The sequence below is a fragment of the Perca fluviatilis genome, chromosome 4 (assembly GCF_010015445.1).
Source record: "Perca fluviatilis chromosome 4, GENO_Pfluv_1.0, whole genome shotgun sequence".
NCBI lineage: Eukaryota > Metazoa > Chordata > Actinopteri > Perciformes > Percidae > Perca > Perca fluviatilis.
This window is the reverse complement of record NC_053115.1, coordinates 13,545,362-13,568,600: the sequence shown is the minus strand read 5'-3', so window position 1 is coordinate 13,568,600 and position 23,239 is coordinate 13,545,362. Positions and strand designations below refer to the sequence as shown.

The 23,239-nt window shown below is 39.4% G+C and overlaps 1 protein-coding gene across 1 annotated transcript in view; it reads left to right on the top strand.

Moving 5' to 3' along the window:
* The window catches only part of mdfi (MyoD family inhibitor), a 33,427-nt gene extending 12,093 nt beyond the window's left edge, over positions 1-21,334 (top strand). The window contains exons 3-5 of the mRNA XM_039799112.1: positions 5,319-5,456; positions 16,962-17,318; positions 18,532-21,334. Coding sequence (XP_039655046.1) covers positions 5,319-5,456; positions 16,962-17,318; positions 18,532-18,785 — 749 coding nt within the window. The 3' untranslated portion in view covers positions 18,786-21,334. The remainder of the gene's footprint in view (positions 1-5,318; positions 5,457-16,961; positions 17,319-18,531) is intronic.
* Positions 21,335-23,239: the final 1,905 nt, after the last annotated feature.

Below are 23,239 nucleotides of genomic sequence, written 5' to 3'. Positions count from 1 at the left end.
GCAGCCTATAATAGGCACACATATCTCTAAACTAGACATTTGGCATTGTTGGGGGCAACAGCTCTCACTAGAGGCTTTCATATCTGAAGCTTGCTGATTGAGACTAATGGATACAGCATGGGCCTTAGCAATAGCTTCCACATGCAAGAGGCAAGCAAATGTGTTAGAGAGAGCTGGTACTAGATATAGGAAGGTACCATTGGAGTATATATTGTTAATACGGCAGACAAGTGCAGTAGTGTATGTGTGTGTACGTGTGGACGTGTGTGTGTGTGTGCGCACACACACACACACACACACACACAGGTATGTGTGTGGGGTTTGTGTACCACCGTCTAATAGAACGGAAGAGAAGGAACACACACACACACACACACACACACACACACACACACACACACACACACACACACACACACACACACACACACACACACACACGAAGGCTTACACAAATCCTCCAATGCTTGAAACACTGTTCCTCTTCATCAATGTTTGACCACCTTACATAACCAAACGATTCAATGTCATACCAGTAACTTTGATATACTTTGTTATCTAAGAAAATAAAGCTGTGTTCCTTCAGACAGAGGCCCCGTTTTGACCTAATTTGCATAAAGTTGAATCCAGCCAACTTCATGCAAATGATGAGCGGCTGGCTCTGCGCCTCTCAAAAGCTGACGAAAATCTTTTAAACTGACCTTTGTAGATCTGAAATAAAGACAGATTCAGCAACTGCATAGCCTATTTCTCGCTCAAAATGTTTTCAGAAACACGTTTCGGTGAACTATTTTCGTAAAATAAGAGATGGTATTCCGAAAGAGCTGCCGTTACAGATGGGACTACAGATGCAAATTAGCCTAAGGCTAACTCTGGTGCAATGCATTCAATGATTACATTTATGTTTAAATTGCACACTGTCCCTTACAAAAAAAATTGAAATTGAAATTACGGACGGTTTTGAAATCGGGGAGCAGCCAGTCCCCGTGTGATGCCATCATCCAATCAACGATAGCCATTGCGGTTGTAGGAGGGTGTATACTGTTTTCTTTGCTTGTCAGTTGTCATTGAAGAGAAACTAGTGGCAAACCCACTAGCGTGCAATCCTGGGAAGCGGGGCGATCCCATCCGTGAAAACAACTCATATATGGACACGTACTGACAGAAGCCAATGTTTGCATTTACAGTCAGCGAGCTGACGATAGTGTTACGTTCGTACGAGTCAAAACACCGCAACAGCTCAATCATGGCACTGACGTTACCACTCAACGTTACTTACTTACTCCTTTTCATCCCCTGTGTGACATAAGGCTGCAAAGAGATCTCTCCATCACATTTATTCCTTGGCAACATGCTGCGAATCTCCCTGTGACAGGTGCATCTTGTCTAGCAGCTTCTCCAACTTTTAAACACTCCAACTAGCAGGGCCGTTTCAAGCCCAAAAAGGGCCAACTTCTTCTTAAGGACAGCACTGTTGTTGCCGACTTGGCCTTTGTTTGTTGTGTGACTGATTCACTTCTAGTCTCTTCTTAATTTAAATAAAAAGGTTGATGATTGATCATATATTCATTTTCAAAACATTCAAAACTGTTGCTGTGTTATTTCTGTTTCAAAAGGCAGCAATAAATAACACATTAAAATCACAAGTGTCCATGTGATTTAATACATTAGTAGTGAAATTAATGAATGCATAACAATTGTGATAATCGTGAAACCTTGATGATTTTTCTGACTATAATCATACCAACAAAATCTATAATCGTTGCATCCCCACACACAAACAGCCATAATGTACGTGTTTATTTGCATATAGAGCAGGGAAGTGAGATCTGATCACAAGTGGTCTTGACACATTCTACTGCCAGGTGGAAACCCACTTGTGATCGGATCACTCAGGACAGATGTTAAAACCAGGTCAAAACAGGCCCTAAGGGTGCGTGGGACTCTGCATCTTGGGAATCTTGCAGTCATCCTGCTTCAACAATACAACATCACAAACATTAGCATAAACAGTGCACAGTACCAAACACACTTTATCAGCATCTTTAACTTAGTCAGACACGACTTACTGGAAGTTAGTCATTGTTACAATAAGTGAACAAAATATGTAGCTGTCATCAGTTAATAAAACACTGATTCTCAATATTGTGATGGGTATTTTTCTGAATTTGTTTAGTACTTTCAAGTACGTGTGGTCAATATGGGAAAAATGTTGCAATGATTAATCGCAGATTTTTATCTTTTTAGTATGTCATGGTATTTCCCTCTGTGTTAAAACGACTATTTACATCATTGATTAATCTGCAGATTATTTATTCATTCATTGTTTGGTCTATAAAAATTCAGAAAACAGTGAGAAATGTCCATTTAATTTGTCCAGAGTCCAAGATGAAAGCTTGACAAAAGAAGAAAATCCTTTAGCGAATTACTTTTTCTGTTGATCTACTAATCGATTAATCGACTAATCGTTGCAGCTCTAGAATAAAAATGTTTTCACAGATTCATTTGAGTCATAATGATATCTCAATACTGTATAATAACACATAATATTGTCATTTGATGAGGAAGAGACAATAATAATAATAATAATAATAATAATAATAATAATAATAATAATAATAATATTGAAATATAGCCCAGTCCTAAAATGTGTCATATGTGTGATACCTTGGTAAAATGGGAAATAAATTGGTCCATCCTTCAATTTCATTTCATTTCATTTCATTTTTCATTTATTAAACAGGAAAAGATTAAAGACAATCGGGCCTGACTCAGTGTAAAACGGATTTTCAGCAGGTTCCTGCTCTGCAGAACATAAACACCACGTAGAACATAAACACCACATAGTAGTAAACTAAAAGTGTAGTTGTGAGTAAAATGCATGTTATGGCATTTTGTCTTCATTTTAAAAGACAGCTCTGTCATGTGAATTGTATGGCTGCAACTAATGATTATTTTCATTGTCAATTAATCTGTTGATTATTTTCTCGATTAATCGATTAGTTGTTTGGTCTATAAAATGTCAGGAAATGGTGAAGTGTCTATCAGTGTTTTCCAAAGCCTAAGATGACTTCCTCAAACATCTTGTTTTGTCCACAACTCAAAAATATTCAGTTTACTGTCATAGAGGAGTGAAGAAACTAGAAACTATTCACATTTAAAAAGCTGGAATCAGAGAGTGTTTTCTTTTTTCATAAAGAATGACTTAAACCGATTAATAGATTATCAAAATAGTTTTAATAGGCAATTATTTTAATAGTTGACAACTAATCGATCTTTGCAGCTCTAGTGAATTGATTTGTATTTATACTAAAACGTCATGTCCTGCCTGGACCTCCATACATGAATAAAGCAAAGTCCAAATAACCAACACAGTAGTTATATTTGGATGAACACAATATCAGAACCAGATAACTGGATTCTATCAACTAATCATCTCATCCCTCACTTTTTTGTTTTTACTTTATCATTGAAATAAACTGCCTCTATTAGTTTTACATCTTTCACTTTCCTTTAAAACACTTAACTTTGCATAGGCATTATATATGTTTAGCTGCAAAAGTGGGAATTAATCTATGAAGTTATGCCAAATATGTGAATTTATTTGTAAAAGTGGAGACGGAATGTGAACTGGAGACGAAGAGTGCAAGAGGCAGGGGACAGGAAAGAGAGGACAGATAGAGAAGTGAGCGAGCGTGGATAGAGTAAATAAACATAGCCGGGAAGTGTTGAGTCGACGCACAGGACGCGGTTTGGTTTGTGTGTGTGTGTGTGTGTGTGTGTGTGTGTGTTTGTTAAACCCAGCTGGCTCCCATTTGCCCAGGAATGAGGCTGCACCTCTCAGAGGCCCTAGTCTGCCCTGCTTTGAAGGCCTCTGTGTGGTGTGTATGTATATATGTGTGTGTGTGTGTGTGTGTGTGTGTGTGTGTGTGTGTGTGTGTGTGTGTGTGTAATAACAGCTTCATTAAAGCACTGCATGGTACCGGTGAACACATAAAACCCAGACATGTATTTACTGTATGTATATTATGTGTACGTCCTCTTATGTGTTCAATTTAAACACACATACATCCAATCTCAAACACAAACAGACATCCCAGCACACACATAGACCCACACAGATTTCAGGTTTCATAAGCATGCACATAGACCCCTAAACAGTCCCAAGGGGCTGCATTTAACTGCTTCCAGATGCAAGTTCAAGACACACACAAATACAGACAAAATCTTCTGCTTTGTTGAAGTCAGCAGAACTACTCTGTTTAAATTAATTAAGTGCTAGTGGATGGTAAATGACATGGGAGTAGACAAGTTTACTACAAGTGGGAAAGCAGCTTGCTGCTGATACCTGATATTAGCCACATGGAAAGCAGCTACTCACTTAGGAAACCTGGGAACGTGAACCTCAAAACCTTCAAAATAAACTTAACATAAATATAAAAATGTGTGGTCTTACAGAAAACTGTTAATATTGTAATATTATTGTATATGTAACTGTGTGTAGGGGTGGGGCAAAATATTGATACAGCAACATATCGTTGTCCTTCGATAGGAATTGTTGAGAATCGATACGCTGGCACCAAATATCTATATTTTAATAATAAAATAATTATAATTAATATAATAATAATAATAATAATAATAATAATAATAATAATAATAATAATAATAATAATAAACTACCTTTGGACAAACTGTTCTGTCTATCAGAGGAGGTCACTTTTGGAACAGCATCCCAACAAACATTAGAGAATGTCCAACTTATTGCACATTTAAAAAGCACTTTAAACTGTTTCTTAAGAGTTCCCAGTTATGTCATCACTTTGACTAATTTTATTGATGTAATGTAATCTGTCTGAATGTGTGCTAATGTGTTCCTTGTTTGATATTGTATATTGTCATATTCTCACCTATGTATTATCTGCATGTTGTTGTTTTCCTGCCTCGGGACTACAGGTGAAAATTAGCATTTATGCTATAACCTGGCTCATTTACAGTCTTTACAGAAATGTTAGATTGTTCATTAATGTGCATTGTCCCGAATAAATAAATAAATAAATAAATAAAATAAAAAGATTTCCCTCTTCCCAGCGTCGCTACTTCATGAGAGAAAACCTGCACTTAACCTTTTCACGGTTATTTTGTATTCACAGTTAGACAAATATCATGATGTGGGAATGTCTAGCAATATATTGATTATCACATAATTGCTTGATCGTGATATTTTCGGTTTAGTGAGCCATTAATTGTGTATCTTAACGCATCTTGAGGTACCATGTGATTCCCACCCCTAATTGTGTTTTTTTTTTCTCTTTTAGATGTGGCCCACACCTATACTGAGCCCCTCATATTGAGGTTAAATGGCACCCCAGAAAGGATACAAGGCGATGGTGAAGACAAGTGGAGCAGCAGCGTCTCACACTCAGAGCTTACAACACCCAGCAAGAGTATCACATGTAAGTAAAGAGCACCTTTCCACAGACACATTCACACATAGGGACACCCACTCAGAGAGACTGGTGAGTTTTGTTTCCATTACCGATCAATGGTCTGATGAGTCACATTGTCCTGACCTTTTACAAATATATTTGTACACCCTGAAGAAATAGGTCATGTAATCCTACACACAGACAGAAATATCTACATTGTCAGCAAAGTAGGTTAAGTTTCTGATTTCTGAACAGAAGCACCCAAATCTCCACACTTGAAATTAAACACATATTCTCCTCTTGCCCTCTTTCTTCTGCATTGTATTCTCTGTCTGATTGGCACTGTGGAATTTACTTATTTATGGTTCATTGGACATCTTAGTATCAGTCAAAACAAAATAAATACCCCCCAAAAAAGTCTCCAATTTGATCAACCGAGAGCTGAAGTCCTGTCACATTAAGGCTAGCTGGTTCCACTAGTGTCTGGAACTTGATGCAGTCTCTCATTGAGTATTTCTTTAATCTGTCTTTCTGAAAAAGTGTGTTTCTTTGACAGATACAATAGATCAGTATCTACTACAGCACTTGCTATTAGAATTTTAACAATTACTGTGTTAGCTTTCATAAAAACTAAAGGACATTCATTGTTTCCAGATTAGCCCTCCCTTATCCATGATAACCACCCACATTCATGTAACTAACATTTTCCCAACGTATTAACTGTAATCTCTGCTGTTTAAAAATGTCTATGCTGGCGTTCTAGTGACCTATGGGGTTTTAAGATGGCGACCAAGTTATCGCAACATCCTTGGTTCGAGTCCAGTGGGGGACCGTTGTTACATGTAATCCATCCCTCTCACTCCTCATTTCCTATTACTGCTCTCCTGTGTAAATGAAGGAAAAATTTAAAAAGAAAGAGAATGACAAAAATGCCTGATAAAATACATCTCTGCAATTTGTCCCTCCCTGTTCATTTGGAATGCTCAACACTCAACTGGCTTCAGTGTGTCAAGTTTGCCATTTTTAACTCAGAACTTATAGGAAATGGTGTTTGTTAGAGGTTGATTAAAACAAAAATATATATATATAAAAAAACTTACCATCTCTGTCTAGACACATAGACTAAACCAACAGGCTTTCTTACTTCTGTAACAGAAACCAGAAGCTCTCTATTCTGCAATCTGTGAAAATGTTTTTTTGACCAATCCACTCAAATACCATTTATCATTGTACAACATAAAGTTGCTACTGCAGTTGGCTGTTGTACTGAAATAAGAAAATTGCAGTAGGATAGATGAATGTGACTCATATTGTGTGTGTTTTATTTAACTACTTTCCAAAATCTCCAGCTGTCCAATCATTACACTCCCCACTGGGCGTATCAGCAGCTCTCCACCTCAATTTGCTGGCGAGGAGTGACGCACCTGGAAGTTCTCCTTCCAGAGTCATATCACTAATCGGCACCACCCATTTCCCGCCCTCATATTACAAGTCCCACGGTTATCTTTCAGCCAGAGAGAGAGACTCTCTTTCACTCTGCTTGATGTGCAGTCGCTCCAACTCTTTAAAGCAAAGCCTATGTTATTACCCCACCACATATATTTTTCTGGCTTTCACTCCAGTTTGAAATAAGTAGAATCTCAACCTACTGTAATTCTCAAACTAGTTCTACTATGTCATTTATTCACTTAGAAGACCAAGTTTCACAATAATAAACACCCACAAAACTCTAAGCCCGGGGTTCTCAAATGTATTACTCAAAGGTCCGCATCTGATTTTTATTCAAGATCAGAGGTCCGAAATGATTGGCAATAACAAAATAACATTTAATCAATTCACTTGTAACTTTTAAGCAACATACAGTACTTTCAAGTTGAGGACTCTGTTTTCCTGGTCAACTTTTGTACTGATACCAGTAGCTTTATTTGGTAGCCTATACTCTCTCTATGATAAAAAACAAAAACAAAAAAATTATTTTAGTTGTAACCTATTTTTCATTTTGTTATTTATTTAGAATATATTACACACCACACAAAATAAAACCCCTCCTTGGGGCTGGGGCTGGATTGACTTTTGCCGTTTGGTCCGGACCTTGGTTTGGACTTTGAGAAGCCCTGCTCTAAGCTTAGTTGTTTAGTTGCTTGGCCACTAACCTCAAAGCACAGTGTTCTAAATCTGTCCGTCATGTCATTCAAAGAAAAAGAGGGATGGTGTAAGTGGATGAAAGGAGGACTAGAAGGGTGAGAAGACAGTTGAGTAAGCTGAAATGTGAGCATGTGTTAGAAAACTAAGAGCAATTTTTCCTGGAATCCAGGGCCAGCCTTGGGTGACATGCACAAACACACAAACCTGCCTCATGGTAATAGCTAGTTTGCTGTAACTGAATAACCAGCAGTTCAGTCCGGAAATGGATAAGTGAATGCTGTGTGTTTTGAGTAGGTGTGTGAATGTCTGCTGTCTTCGTTTATGTTTGTGCCTCTACCTGTCCTGTCTGCTGTGTGTGTCTATTTCAGGCCCAGGCTGGAGGACTTAGAGGTTTGGATTAGATTTTCTTTCTGCCTCTCTCTCTGCTTTATTTTACATCCCAATAAAATCTATGAAACCCCCCAGCTCCATATGCTGTGCAGTGAGGGTTATGCAACTCCAGTAGGCTTGGACAAAATGTACCACCATGAACACCAGTCCTCACTGGCTTTCCATTTGCCTTCACGTGCCTCCTCCCTTCATCCACAGCTTCCTCTATCTGCAACTTACTCAATCACACATGTTCACGGGACTTGAACCGCAAACTAAACAGTGAAAGCTTAAAACTTTATCCCTTTCTCAGGTGAATATGCAGCATGTCTGCTCGTCCCCATGATTATATGTTGTGTGTGAGTTGGTCTACGTGAACCTCATAAGCCACTATCAGCCTGAATGCAGTTTAAATATGGTCTGTGTCATCTGCAACCAATCAATCAATCATCACCTGTCCCTCCTCTGTTATTGTGAGCGTGAAGACGTTACAAAATAGCTGTGTGACTTAGGTCTGTGGTGAGGTCATGGCTGTGTGACATCTGGGAATGTGTGTGTGAATGTGTTTGTGAGTAAGAGGGTGAGGACACAGAAGCAAAAACAGAAAATTCCTCATCCCGTGTGCTCTGTCTCGCAGTGATGACATCAGAGCTATAGTATGTGGCTGGCAGTGGGCCTTTGATAAGCTGTCTGAGAACAATGTGCAGAGAGATCTGTTAACATTATGTGAGTGTGTATGTGTTATGACCTGAGTCAAACACACACACACACACACACACACACACACACACACACACACACACACACACACACACACACACCCTGTCAGTGATGTCATGAACACACTGCTGTCTTTGACGTCACAGTCACAGCAAGATACACATGTTCACAGATGTTTAACTGCTTCCACTCTTTTGGACTCCGGGGAAACAATGACACATGTAGTTAATCACTGACGGGATCACAGTAGCATTTATGATGTTTATTTGTATCAGTTTTAAACCTTTTCACTAACTGAAATCATAAACCAGATAAAAGACCAGTCCTTTTTATGCATGTGTGAATGAGGGCATGGAAGGGTGTCTAAGGGAAATGCTGAGCAGAGCTGTTATTGTTATTATCTTGTCACCAAAAGGGAGCAGTGTGCAGTGTGTTGTTGGTGGGAAATCTAACAGGACTGTAACATTGCCTTTAATTAGAGACCAGTCTCTATGCTGAAACTGTTTTCCATCTCTGTTCATCTGTGTAAATTCTCGTTTTAATTTTCTTTCAGTCTCTCTTGTCTTCCTCTGAATTTACTATCTCTTTGTTAGTCACATTTAAACACATATTTTACACGCCTGTCAGTTATATAACGGTGACACGGTGTGGGTAGTGATGTCACAGGGGTCATGGGTGAATGTGAAGGTGGTTGGTTGACGTCTCAGGTCAGGGATTAGTGTTGCTGTGTGTCGGGATGTTCTTGTAAGTCTGCTGTCTTTTCCTCTTTTATTGAAAATATAGGCCTAGCCCTCTTCTTGACATATTTGCACACTGTTTCCATTCATTTGTTAGGTGAAACTCACACAAATGAGTCAAATCGTGCAAAAAAAAAGAGGAATTTAAGTGATTTTCCAACAGTTGTGTTGAAGGGAATAAATACTGTTTTTGAATGTAAAAAAAAAAAAAAAAAATTAAAAGACTTTTTCCAGAACTTTTGGGTATTGGGCAAGTTGTTGTTTTGCGTCAGCTAATGTCATATTACATGTTTTCATGCAAACCTAAAAACAAAGAAATGTACTTGGCAAATGATAAAAAAAAAGACTAATGCCAATGCACAGCTCTGTTTTTCCTGGTATAGAAAAAGCAAAACATGTGCAGGCACGAACCCATCAGTTAACTTGCAATTGGTCCACCCTTTGAGTGCTGAGATAGTTCGATCACATATATACACACACACACACACACACACACACACACACACACACATACACATACACATACACATACACACATATATATATATATATATATATATATATATATATATATATATATATACACATATATATATACATATGTATATATAGCATGTATTGTATATTGATTCATGGTTAATAGGTCTGCTATTTAAAGGCTAATTCAGGTTAATACTTAAAGTGATGGTTCGGATGGCTCTCTGTTGCTGCTGCTGCTGCTACCTGCAGTTAGACGAGTGCTTAGAGCCGTCTACAAATTACTACACCGAAAAGAGATACAACAAAAATATTTATTAATATAATGATTAAATAAGGTAATGTCTCCAAACTTACCTCAATTATTACTTGTCTCCTTCTAGTTATACTACAGCACTTACTTAAAAAAAAAAGTTAAATTAAAAAATATTTTTGTTGCATCTCTTTTTGGTGTTGTAATTTGTAGACAGCCCTAAGCACTCGTCTTACAGCAGCAAAAACAACAGCAGAGAGCAGAAGCCAGCAGGCAAGTTTTATTTACATAAACTTCCGGTGTACTTACAAACTTTCCAATCCATCGTTTTATGAGTACATAACCTATATGTACTAGTGTAGACGTTTGGTATAATTTCGGCATTATTAGTGGGGTCATTTACAAGATACAAACGTGGGTCCATTAGCCCCTGCGCTAAGCTATTCAGCTGATAACGCTACTCTACGCTAAATCTCCCAATGTTCGACCCAGGTGAAAAAAGCTTCTTGGGGTGTGTTTGGCTCGAGGTCATGGTGCAAAGGACCCTAGGGTGAAATTACTCTGAACCATCACTTTAACTGAGATTTTGTCATTCAATTACACAATTACAATCAGAAATCAGACCTGCCTATTGTACCCATCTTTAAATGTGTCTGTTGCATAAAGCTTGCTTATTGTGATGCTGTATGCATATCATATTGTTCTGTGAGTATGAACTGCCAACTGGGAGAAGGCTTCACAGCCTTCTATTGGTAGTTACAGATAAGGTGTGGGATTTTTTCCTGCAGGTTTTGGTATCTTTAACCTGGCAACACAAATAACACAAAAACACACAGTAAATGGAGCAGCACCACTGACATCACTCAGTAGTCCATCAAAGTTATCAGTTTCATCCACAGCCAGATAAATAACTTATATAGACAAATGTATGAGCAGTGTTACAGTTAATAAAAAGGATCAAATGGACTTTTATAACATGTTTTGAATTTTAACAAAGGGTACTCTGTTAAACTCTGTGTTTTTTTTTCATTTAAAGTAAAAAGAATTTTGAAATGAAAGAAAACCATTCATTTTAGCCAAAGGTGAGTCACAATTTTGTCTTGCTCACACCTAATTTTGAAGCAGCAGTCTTCTGCATCTGACTGAACTTGGTGTTCACATTACTTTTTCAGTGTAGTGAGCGGGTGCAACTAAACAAGCCTAATTAATGCTGTAGTGTTGGAGAATAAAATGGGGGAAAACATAATTGAAAACTGTTTTAAATAACATTGTACAGCAGCAATTTATCATATTCCCATTCTTACAGTTTTAGTAGTTGACCCTTCTGGCTCATAATTAAAAACAACCCAAGAAAAACCGAGAAGAGAGTCAGTGGGTAAGATGTTTCTGGGAGACTGGGATAAATAGATAATGACGAAATGTTGTGCAAATATTGTGAAACTGAACTCTTTTTATTTTTATCATTAATGGCATATGTCCTCATTGACAAAACAATTACCGGTACATTTCAAGAAATCAAAATGTGTGTGAGTGAGCAAATATTTGGGTGGACACCCAGATACTTTGCCTCGGTTTTGCTTAATAATAAAAAATTAAAAAAACACATGCATGTACATTTGTGTATCGTTAGCAAAAAGGCAGATTTGTGGGCGCACGGTCCATCCATCCATCCTTGTTCCCTGTGTTATTTACTTGTTTCACAAGATGCATTTGGGAGTGCAAATTTGGTCCGGTGAAAAAAATTTTCTGCATTTTATGACTTTGATCTCAGGTCTACAGCATAGACATTTCAACACTTCCAGCACTTTAACCTACATAGACAGACAAACTGCACCAGAGGAGACAATAGGATAAAGCAGCTGGAGTAGAGATAGACAGAGTTCATAGTCATTCTGGTGACTCATTCTAGCAGAGGATAAGTAGAGAGAGAGAGATGAACAGCCGATCTCTGGTCTGGGAGGGAGGTGTGTAAGTACAGGGTAACAGAGACGCCAGGAGAGAAGGAAGAGGTGGAGGGTGTGTGAATAGGGGGGAGTGTGCTTCTGCATTCAACTGATGGTGACTCACTCATGCTCGCTCACTGGCCCAACACATCTGCACAGACAGACATACATGTACATACACACAGCACAGAGGTCACAGGACCCCCTGTGGTCAACGCTGCTGTGTTAACGCCACACACACACACACACACACACACACACACACACACACACACACACACACACACACACACACTCAGAGGTTTCCCAGTCTCATCATGTTAATCCCACAGTCATTTGGCTTTTTTTATTTGCTGTTATTTTTAACTAGCTCCCACTGCTGAATCATTGCGTTTATGAGTCACACCCATACATCGTCCTGGCCCAAATATGCACAAGCAGCAACCCATTTCTTTAACTTTGTTTTCTCTCTCTCACTCCATCTTTCTCCCTTACTTTCTTGATTTCAGACAAAGGGGCCTTGTTTTGTTTTTGTGGGTGTGTGTGTGTGTGGCATACGTGTTCTTGCATGCATATATTTCTGTGTGAGTGGGCCTAACCTCAAGCTCTGTTTGGAGACAGTCCTGACTCCCAGTCTCTCTCTCTGTCTGTCTGTTTGCTTGCCAGATCCGCCTATGTACTGTATTCACACACACACACACACACACACACACACACACACACACACACACACACACACACACACACACACACACACACACACACACACACACACACACACACACACACACACACACACAAAACCTCACAAAAAGTATGAATTTTTCAACAACTCACAATCCCCTGGACAATACAGATGTAGAGGGAATACTGAAACATTGCACACAGCTTCCCTCCCCTCTTTCTAATCTCCTTCTCTTACCGACCTACATCTTGGCCAGCTCAGAGTGTTAAAATACAGAATTGTGCAAAAGGCAAAAAGGCTGCAATAAGAAAGAGACAGAAAGGGAGGAGATGAAGAGAGGGAGGAAGAGAGCGAGACATAACACAGGAGAGCAGCAGGTATTGACTTTTGACATACTTTAGAGGAGAAAGTATGGCTCCTTCTCACTAGCCCTGCACATGCATGCACGCCTACACACACGTACTGGCCCTGCAGCCTGCCAAACATCTGGAGCAAAGTTAGAAAACGCTGAATGAAAGTATCTTTAATAACACTGGATTGGTTGTGTGACCACGGCTGTCAGCCAATCAAAACAGGCCTGGATGGGTTATCTGTCTCAGAGCGGTTATCGAACAGACGCTTTTATTGCCAGTCGTGTTTCATAGCTAGAGCTCAGGACCACACTCTGTTTGCCTCCCAGTGCAACTGTGTGTGTGCATCTAAGAAGTATGGCGTTTGCTTTGATTTTTCTGTGGGTCCCATTGTACTTTACACTGCCCTGTTAATTCTAACCACACCTCTCGACACCAGATGCTTTCAGGTCAAGAAAATATTTAAGGCCTCAATAGGATGGTATTAAATACTACCATAATATATAAAAACCAGGCCTCCATTTTATTCTTCTTTTCAGGGTGTGTGTTTGATTTGGCAGTGAAGGTGCTTTTTTGCCCCCATCTCTCTAGCTGGGTAGTTAGTACTCAATAGCACTTGGAGGTAAAATATACCAAGTGGTATACTGAGCCAAGATTAACAAAATGTGCATGCTCTCAAGTGATTGTAGATACTCTTATGTTGAATCAAAACTGCATTCTTCCGTAACTCCGGTACTGAAAGATTCAAATAGGTTTTCATAGAGACAAACACTCTTCTCTTCCTCCCTCACACGCTTTTCATTTATGCTGCACGCTGTCTCTTTTTAGTTGTGTAACAGTCTAGACAAGTAGGATCAGGGGTCAGTTTAGTAAATACATAGCTCTTCCAGTGAGCTATTGCCTTTCGGGTGGGCTTTGTATTTGGACTCAGTTTCCCAGAGCCTCCCCCTCATGACGCTGCATCAGCACAAGTCTGCACGCATACAAACTGAGAGGGGCCCGGCCCTCAGAGCTGTACAGTGATCAGCTGCATAACCCACTTATGTTGGCGAGCCTGCTCACACACTTAATACATATTTCAATCTCATTAATAGAGTTTTATTAAATGCTTTAAGGATCAAATTTTTTCTGACTTACAACAATATTCACATGCCCGTATGTACATTGAAAGCACTGTTGGTCAATGTATTAGTTCCTCCTGTCTATACTGGCAAACTCGTAAAATCCACTATTTATTTCTGTGCAAAAATGTATTGCAAAGTTCAGCCAAAGCTAATATCTGCAGTCTGAGTTAGACAAATCAAGCAGATTAAAAGTTAAGTCTTTTTCAGTTCAAAGTTCCCTCTTTCTGTCCCTGCACTGCGGCTCAGCAAGGAAACAGACAGAATTTGGTAGTAAGAAAACAGTAACTTTGGAAGATACCCATTTTATTTGACTGATAAATTTATTAAAACTGCTTTTGAAAGGGATTTCTTTTTAAATCAATCAGCAGTGCTTTCAATGTAGCCTATAACATGTGGACAACTAAGTATTGTTTTAAAACAGACTTCAAAATATGTCAACACTTATCATTTAATAATAATAACAATACATATATGATCCATCTTTACCAGAAAAAACATAACAGTGCTCGGATGAGTACAACAAAACAAGTGCTAAATTTGATTACTCAATTAATCATCAACAATTTTGTTAAAGGGGTGATAGAATGCAAAACTGATTTTATCTTGTCATAGTTGAATAATGACAATGATAACTAGGACATACATAGAACCTCTAAATCCCACTGACACCTCTTTCCTCTGCAAATCTCACTATTTGAAACTGCCTCTGAAAACGGGCAAATCTCAACGAGCCCCATAGTTGACGTCAACTATTGCGGCTCCTCCTCATTTGGCTCTAGTCTCTGTGTTTGTCACGCCACAACATTTGCATAGGCTACACAACTGACCTGAGATCAGTTAGTCTTCTGAATCTAGGTCGTGCAGATCTCAGAAATTGTATGCATTGTTCATCTGCTATTTTACCATTAAATTCACTTCTGAGACTTTTTTATGCGAGAAATCAACTATGTAGAGGTCAAATATGGGCCGTTTTACGAAAATTGATGTCTAATTGCAAATTTTTGTCCGACTGTGTCGGAGTTCAGCGGCCAGTGCTGCCTGGGTTGTTGCCTTGCCGCCCGGCCTGCCTTCCTTCACAGACCCCGGCCTGCTGTGAGCTCGATTGAGCTCCGTTAGGCTGGCAACCCACAGCACTCCATACCCGCTCAAAGTCACCGTTTTGGGCTAATGGACTATGAAACGCCACTGCTCTGACAGAGCTCCAGGGCCTGCAACTCCCCTCTTCCTGCTAGCTAAATGCCCGGTGTATGTGAGTGAAAGCGCAGTCAGCGAGCTTGTTACGCCAGCATTCTCTTACCACAGGTTGCAGTTACTCTTTTAATGTGTGTAATTATAATGTGTTGAGTTACTTAAACAAACGATTGGGGAAATAAACGCCGCTTGTCCGTGAGTCTCATTGATAGAGCCTGCGGCTGGATGGAGCTCTATCAATGAGAGCTAGCTAGCCTCCTCTTAGAATTCCTCTGGAATTCACATAAATTCATTAACTTGAAATCGGACACCGTTGTTAGCTTTATAAGACATTTAGTTAGATGTTGTATAAGTGGCGTGACGAAATTCAAACTGTAAATATACTCGAATTACGACCAAAAATGAAGCTAACTAGCCGTGATTTGTAGCTACACATAGATAGGATTGAAGGGTCGCAGCTAACGAAACACTTAGTCTTCACAAATATTCATTAATTTGAAATCGGACACCGTTGTTAGCTTTATAAGACTTTTAGTTTGATGTTGTATAAGTGGTGTGACATGTGTGTAACATGTGGTAAGAGATTGCTGGTGTAACAAGCTCGCTGACCGCGCTCTCACTCTCACACACGGGCCATTTAGCTAGCAGGAAGAGAGGAGATGCAGGCCCTGGAGCTCTGTCAGGGCAGCGGTGTTTGGTAGCTAGTCCATTAGCCCAAACGGTGACTTTGCGCGGGTATGAGGTGCTGTGGGACAGTTTAACCAAATTTGCAATTAGCCATCCATTTTCGTAAAACGGCCCATATTTGAGCTTTATATAGTTGATTTCTCGCATAAGTCTCAGAAGTGAATTTGGTAACGAAACATTGCAGTGTCTGGAATATGAGATTCTGTCGCGTCTCTAATGTGTGTGATAGAATGTATTGTGTATTGGGGATTCGCTCAACCAATCAGCATGCGTCTCTACGTGTGTGTACGGGGATAAGGCTCAACCAAGCAGCGCGCTGCTCATCTAAATATTCATGACCATACCATATTTGGAAGAAAAGCTCTTGTTACAAATGGGGCCAAAACACAGGGATGCATAAGGGCCAATAAAATATCAACCAGGCCATTTCATTTTCAGCCCAACTAATGTTACATACCCCATTAGGAGACCATAAGGAACAGTGTGAAATACCCTATATAATCATTCTATCACCCCTTTAATTGATTAATCATTAATTGTATAGAATAATTAATAAATTCCTTGGCAATGAGAACTTTCAGTCAAAATGTTAGAACACTGTCAGTCAGGGTCCTCAGAATCTGTTCTCATAGGATCAAAATCGGAATAGCTGTACAATATATTACAGTTCAACACAATAAATACTACCTTAATGGGGAGGTTATTTTGTCATTTATATGACGTGAACACAGCAACAGGAACATTTAACAGCAACCACTGATCTGAAGTGGATTGCTTTGACTTTGTATTCATTTCAAAATGCTTATTGTCTACAGCCTATTGTAAATTAATGTACTTGTGTCCCTCCCCAGCTCAACCAGCAGCCAGATCCACACCCATCCACCACACCCAGCCATGTCGGACACAGCCCAGCAGCCAACTACGCAACGGAGCCAAGCACCACGCACACACACACTCCCCTCACACGCACTGTCCGCATCACACACACGCCCTCCAGTCCAACGGGGTCAGGAACGGGGGCCCTCATGGGCATCCTAAGCTGGGCTCGCTCCCGAGAGGTGGATCATCCACCTCCTCGTCCTCTTCAGCAGGACCCAAACAGACCAAGAAATTGCAGTCCAATCCCTCCATCACCTCCCAGAGCAGCAAGAGGAGCAAGAGCAGCTCCAAGAGTAACAGCTCTCAGATTCCTACAGAGGCACAGGATGGTGAGATACAGAAACTAATGGGGGCGGGGGGGTGCGCAGCAGGAGAGGGAGGGATATCTAGCAAGGTTAACATTAAAGTTTGATTCCACATCTGGTCAGAGTAGAGGATCAGAATTCTTCTTTGCACATCTTCTCTGCCCCCCAAAAAAACAGTTATAGAAATCACTTCTTTTTTGTAAGGTTTTGCCATAAATTAGCATTGATATTTAGAATATAAAGCAAAAGCAGCAACACAGAGTTCAGTTGAAGAGTGTATGTTGAACCCACTATGCAAAATGAATTGCATTTATCAATCTTTAGTCTGGCTTACTGGATGTACATTGTTGAGATAAAGCCAAGACGCTGGATGTCTCTCTCCTGTTATATTCACTATCGGGGCTTAGCACCACCTAGGACAGTTGTGATTGTTTTTTTCCTCTATCCCAGAATAGATAGGCAGTGTAGTAAAACCATACTCCATTGCTGACACAGCACAGCAGAAATCTGGCAATGCAAGACTAATAAATATTTACCAAGTGCAAATGCCAACTGAAAAATTGTCAAAAACCAAAGGAGAAATTCATCAGACTGGAAAAGATCTCATTAACTTCATTGTTCCTTTAACCACTCCTGCTTTGTTCCACCACCTCTTGTCTTGTTAAGTGGTTGTGTCAACTTTTGTTACTTTAGAAGTAAGTGGGCTAGATCCATGGCAAACTGCAAATAGTACGGTATTTACCTTTTTCAACTCAGGGTTACTGTTACAATGTTAAAAGGCCACTTTCTCTTTTCACTAAAACTTACAAGAACAGTCTTAAATACTGATACTGAGAGCTCAACCAAGAGAAGAGTGGCTCTGTGGTTGAGCAGAGAGGTAAAGATAACAGACTTATTTCCAAATGTGTGCTGATGCCAAGTCAGTGTGCTGATGCCACCAGGACATTGGCAGTCCTTAGTCTCTGGCCTCACACTGAAGAAAAATGTTTTGTGACTGCACTACTAAACTTTTTCTGACAAACTCAGTTTAATTTTTTAAAATTTCAAATTGGTTTAGTGGCATGACATGTAAATACGTTAATGTTGCCAAAGCATATAGAGAAGGAAAATACTGAATAAAGGAGAAAGAGAAAAGAAGCAAAGCTGATTAGAATATAAACTAGTTACGTAAGAAAATAATTGTGAATGGTGAAGGTTAAGAAACTCACTCACTCACTCTGTCTCTCCTTCTCTCCAGACTGCTGTGTTCACTGTATTCTGGCCTGCCTATTTTGTGAGTTCCTAACTCTGTGTAACATCGTGCTGGACTGTGCCACCTGCGGCTCCTGCGCGGGGGACGACTCGTGTTTCTGCTGCTGCTGTGCGTCGGAGGAGTGTGGCGACTGTGACCTGCCCTGTGACATGGACTGTGGCATCATCGACGCCTGCTGTGAGTCTGCAGACTGCCTGGAGATTTGCATGGAGTGCTGCAGCCTTTGCTTCTCCTCCTGAGGGCCCCGGCCACCACCACCAAAGTAGATGTCTGCTACACACTCCCACAGGCCTAGGAACAACTTTGACCAGTGTATTATTAGGGCTGAGAAGCGCTACACCTTTGTCTTTGTTGCCTGGGCTCTATGGTTTACACTATATTGGCTGGCGTAGTTGGCTCCACTATATGTCCATTGTTTCTTACAAGGTTTGCCAAGAAAAAGATGCTGCGAACAGTCACTGGTGAATTCTTCCTCCTCCTTTATTGATCCAACGATGGGACAGTAGCTTTCCTGCCTTGTCTTTGCTGTTGGTCCATTGCTACACAGCTGGATGTATGGTGCAGAGTGAGTTCCAGCTGTGGTCCACGAGTGTCTGTCTGCCAGGCTGTGCAGATCAGTCCTCTGGACCCGCACAGTCCAAGCTATTACTACAATGGAGCCCCTTGTGCCATCTAAATAACTGGAGTTCTCCAAGCATGAAAAATGACCTCCAAAGGCAAATGAGAAAATGGCTCCATTTAACCGGATTTTAGTGTTTCTGTAGATAAGAGCAGCAGCATAATGGGAAAATGGACGCTCAGATCTTAGTAGAAATGTAGTGTCCTCCTGTCCTTGGCAAGGTTAAAGTCTTCCAGTTTGATACAGTGGCCTTTGTGACACACACACACACACACACACACACACACACACACACACACACACACACACACACACACACACACACACACACACACACACACACACACACACACACACACACACACACACACACACAATAGAGAAAACATTAATGGTGGCTTGTGGCAATATTACAGACAAATTTCTTTTGTTAATATGCATCTCACTTATCGGATTTATTCAGAGAAGAATCATGAGAGCGTCGTGCATCAGCCTGAAGATGGGTCCATTAAATGAGTACTGTAAGTGATGGACATCAGAGCGAATGGTTGACAGCATCGGCCATGGACACATTCTCTACTCTAAACATGTGAAGGGAGAGATTTCTTAATCAAAAGGTCTCTCCTCGTGTAATGTTTCACATCTTGTTTACTTTTACATTGTTTTTTTATGAGGGGCTTCGTCTGTATTCAGTGAATTCCTCCTCGTCTGAATGGTCAGAGCTTGTAAAGGACTGGTGGAGGATTGGAATGCATCATCTCTTTTTTAATATGTTTCATTATTCTTTGTCGTTCTTGCGATGTGAACAAATGGCCTTGGCTTAGCTTCAGGCCTGAATTTTCATGTAGATTCCTCGCCTTTACCAAATCTCTATTAATCCTTGTTTTGTAGATTTTAGTTAAGATATTTGCATTTCTCCTCTAATGTGAAAATCACATTTCTGTGTAATGGGGTTTTGCCGGGCTCTCTGTAAAGCAGTTATGCTCAACATCTAATTTAATTCCTTGAGTGAAAATCTCACGACATTATGCTAAGTTAGATCCATATGCTCGTAGTATGAATGGTACGCTTTTGATAACATTCTGGTATGCTCAGATGCATACCTTCTCCAACCCAATACCTCTTGAAATGTACCCTAGATCTGTTGTGCATTTTAAAATGACTTGATACAAATCTCTCTCCTCTCTGATCAAATACTGTTTGTGCAATCCTTTTTTCTAGGAAATACCAAAGAGTTTTCCTTTTACTGGACCTTAGTTTCGAGACCTAAAATTACTTGTACATTGAATGGCCTTTGCTATGCTAATGTGGCTGTGGTTTATTAAACCCTATTTTAAGGGCTGAAATATAACACTGTTGATTAAGAATATACACTAAGGCTGTAAATCAACCTGATAACTCATCATGTCTGTTTATATATCAGAATGAATGGGTTTTACATTTTGACATGTTCCAACTCAACTGAGACAAAATCCTGGAGAGCCCTGGAAAACAATGTAATTTCTTTACAGTACAAAGTGATTTATGAAGGGAGAACTGGATCATGTGTATTAGACATGATAACAATTTTATTTTGTTTGGATTTACAACATATTCCAAGTGCAGATTCTGACAATGTTGCTTTCATCTAGGGACATGTTCTCTATCACCAGACCATCCTTGTCACAAAAAGAATAGGGGTGGACCGTAATAAATATCTGGGGGGTGTGAAAGGCTAACCCATACGAGTTTGAAACCAAAATAAAAATACTGGTTTGTTAACAACATAGGTCAATCATTACAAATAATAAAAAAGAACCTAAAAATTTAAGTTAGCTTCACAGTCAACAAGCTAATGTTAGCATAACTTGGCCTCCACTGTTGACAATGTTTAGCCCGCAGTGTAAAAATAAACAGTTAACACTGTTAAGGCGAGCAGGAATATGAATACATATTGACATTTTTCAGCTAAAACCCTCCCAAATGACATGTTGTTACCTATCATTTATGACTGTGCATAACCACAGCATCACTCACACTAGCTAGTTTCAAGATTCTTACTCAGCTGCAGCTTCTCACTAATGTTGCTTTCCATTATGTTGAATTGATTTTAAGTTTGCTCAAATTCCTGTTTCCAGCACATATGTAACTGGAGGAATAAAGTCAACAAAACCTTACCTGTGACAGACAGCATGACTTTGCAACTCTCTTTTTTTGGCAGTATATCATATAAACATGTCTGAACCTCCTGTGAGGTTCCTAGTTTCCAAATGTAGCTTCACCAGGGTTTTTGAAGCGGTCCTGTTGGACTGTAAAGTGCAGTGAGAAGGTGCAGCAGAGTGGTAAGTCTGTCAATGCTACAGCTCAGTTGTGCTATGCAACATAAATCATGTGAAACAACATTTTAATAAGGTCTGGGTTGAAAAACAGTGAACACATCATTTAGGTTTTATTTAATGATGTTGGAATAATATTTTATGACTTGATCATTAAATACTACTTTATGTTTATGCTGAGAATGGAGGCAGTCTGGAGGGATAGAAAATACTGATTGGTTGGTCTGGAGATGGAGAACGCGTCTCTGGATTGCAGAGATGGTTTGGAGATATGAATTTGATGTGTCTTATAGGTCATCATATCATATTTAAAAATGTCCCTTGCACTCAGTCATACACTATTACAGTAATACTGGAAGAAAACAAGGTAACTTTCAATGTTGTCCAAACTCCGTATTATCAGTATTTTCGCTAGAGTTACTTTGACTACAGAAATTTCTAACTGTTGACTTTCATAGATTTATTATCTTATTATGAGATGTAATTTGGATATTGATTTAAAGGGCTGACCACATCTGCTAGTATTATGAAAGTTATTCTAGCCCAGCTAAATTGTTACTAGACTGTTAGTCCACTATAATGTCATTTTGTTTACACTACCCCCATTTTATGTCAATTTAAATTGCTGTCCTGGAAGTCACATTACAATCTCTTAGTTTAATTCTGAATAAACAATGTGAACTCCAGGCTACATGTATCATTCTTTCTTCATTTTCACATAGGCTCCAAGCATATTACATTATGGCCTTATTACATTATGGTTGCATAAATACTTCTTGTATACTGCAGTCTTAAAAAATGTCTATGTAGCAATGCTATGAAATTCATTTAATAACAAAGATTTGCTTATTCATCACCTGGATAGTGTTGAATTACCAAAATTCAAGATAGAGCATATACTATATTTAAACATTTGACCTTGGCACACTTACATATATATCAGGAAGGCAAGAAATGTATTCACAACAAAAAAGGAAGGAATACATGTGAAGAATGTGTCTAATAAATTATTATCACATTCTTCTCAAATGCATCTGCAGTATCTTCTATGTTTTCTGTGTGCACAAATTCAAATGGATTTACTAAGGGTGAGCTTGAGAGATCAGTTTTCATGGCAACTCTTTAATTGTCCTTCCTTTACCCCCATTCATGAAATGCTTTTCACTTGATTTAAGTTTGGATAAAATGTCTTTAACTAATTCCTATACATAGATTCAAACTTCAATTCAACAGTCAAAAGGCTTACTGCACAGTGCATACTTTCACAAACATGAGTTAGTTGCAGTGGTGGAAGAAGTATTCAAATAATTTGCTTAAGTAAATACCACACTGTATTAAAGCAGTTTGTGTTGATTCCAGCGGCCCCTTTGGACAAAAGCGGTAGTGTTTTTACCACACCTACTGTCATGAAGATGTTTTCTAGCTGTCACAAACCAAAGCATTAGCAAGAGTTTGTTGTAGCAAACAACGTAATAATAAACTAGAACTGCAAGACACCTTGTCACAAGACGCACCTAATGGACCGCAGAGGCGATGCAAGTCATTTATACAGTATAGCACCTTTCATGAAACCCAAGGACGCTTTACACAAGTACAAAAGGAGAAAAAGAAAATAGTAGGCTTACACAAACATGGACTGAAAAGAAATAAAAACTGGGCGTTAAATGGAAGGGGGACGTAATTTCATTTAGGCTACTGACGTATAACCAAGTTTTGCATTGTTAAGTTATTTTATGAATGAAATAGACATATTATATAG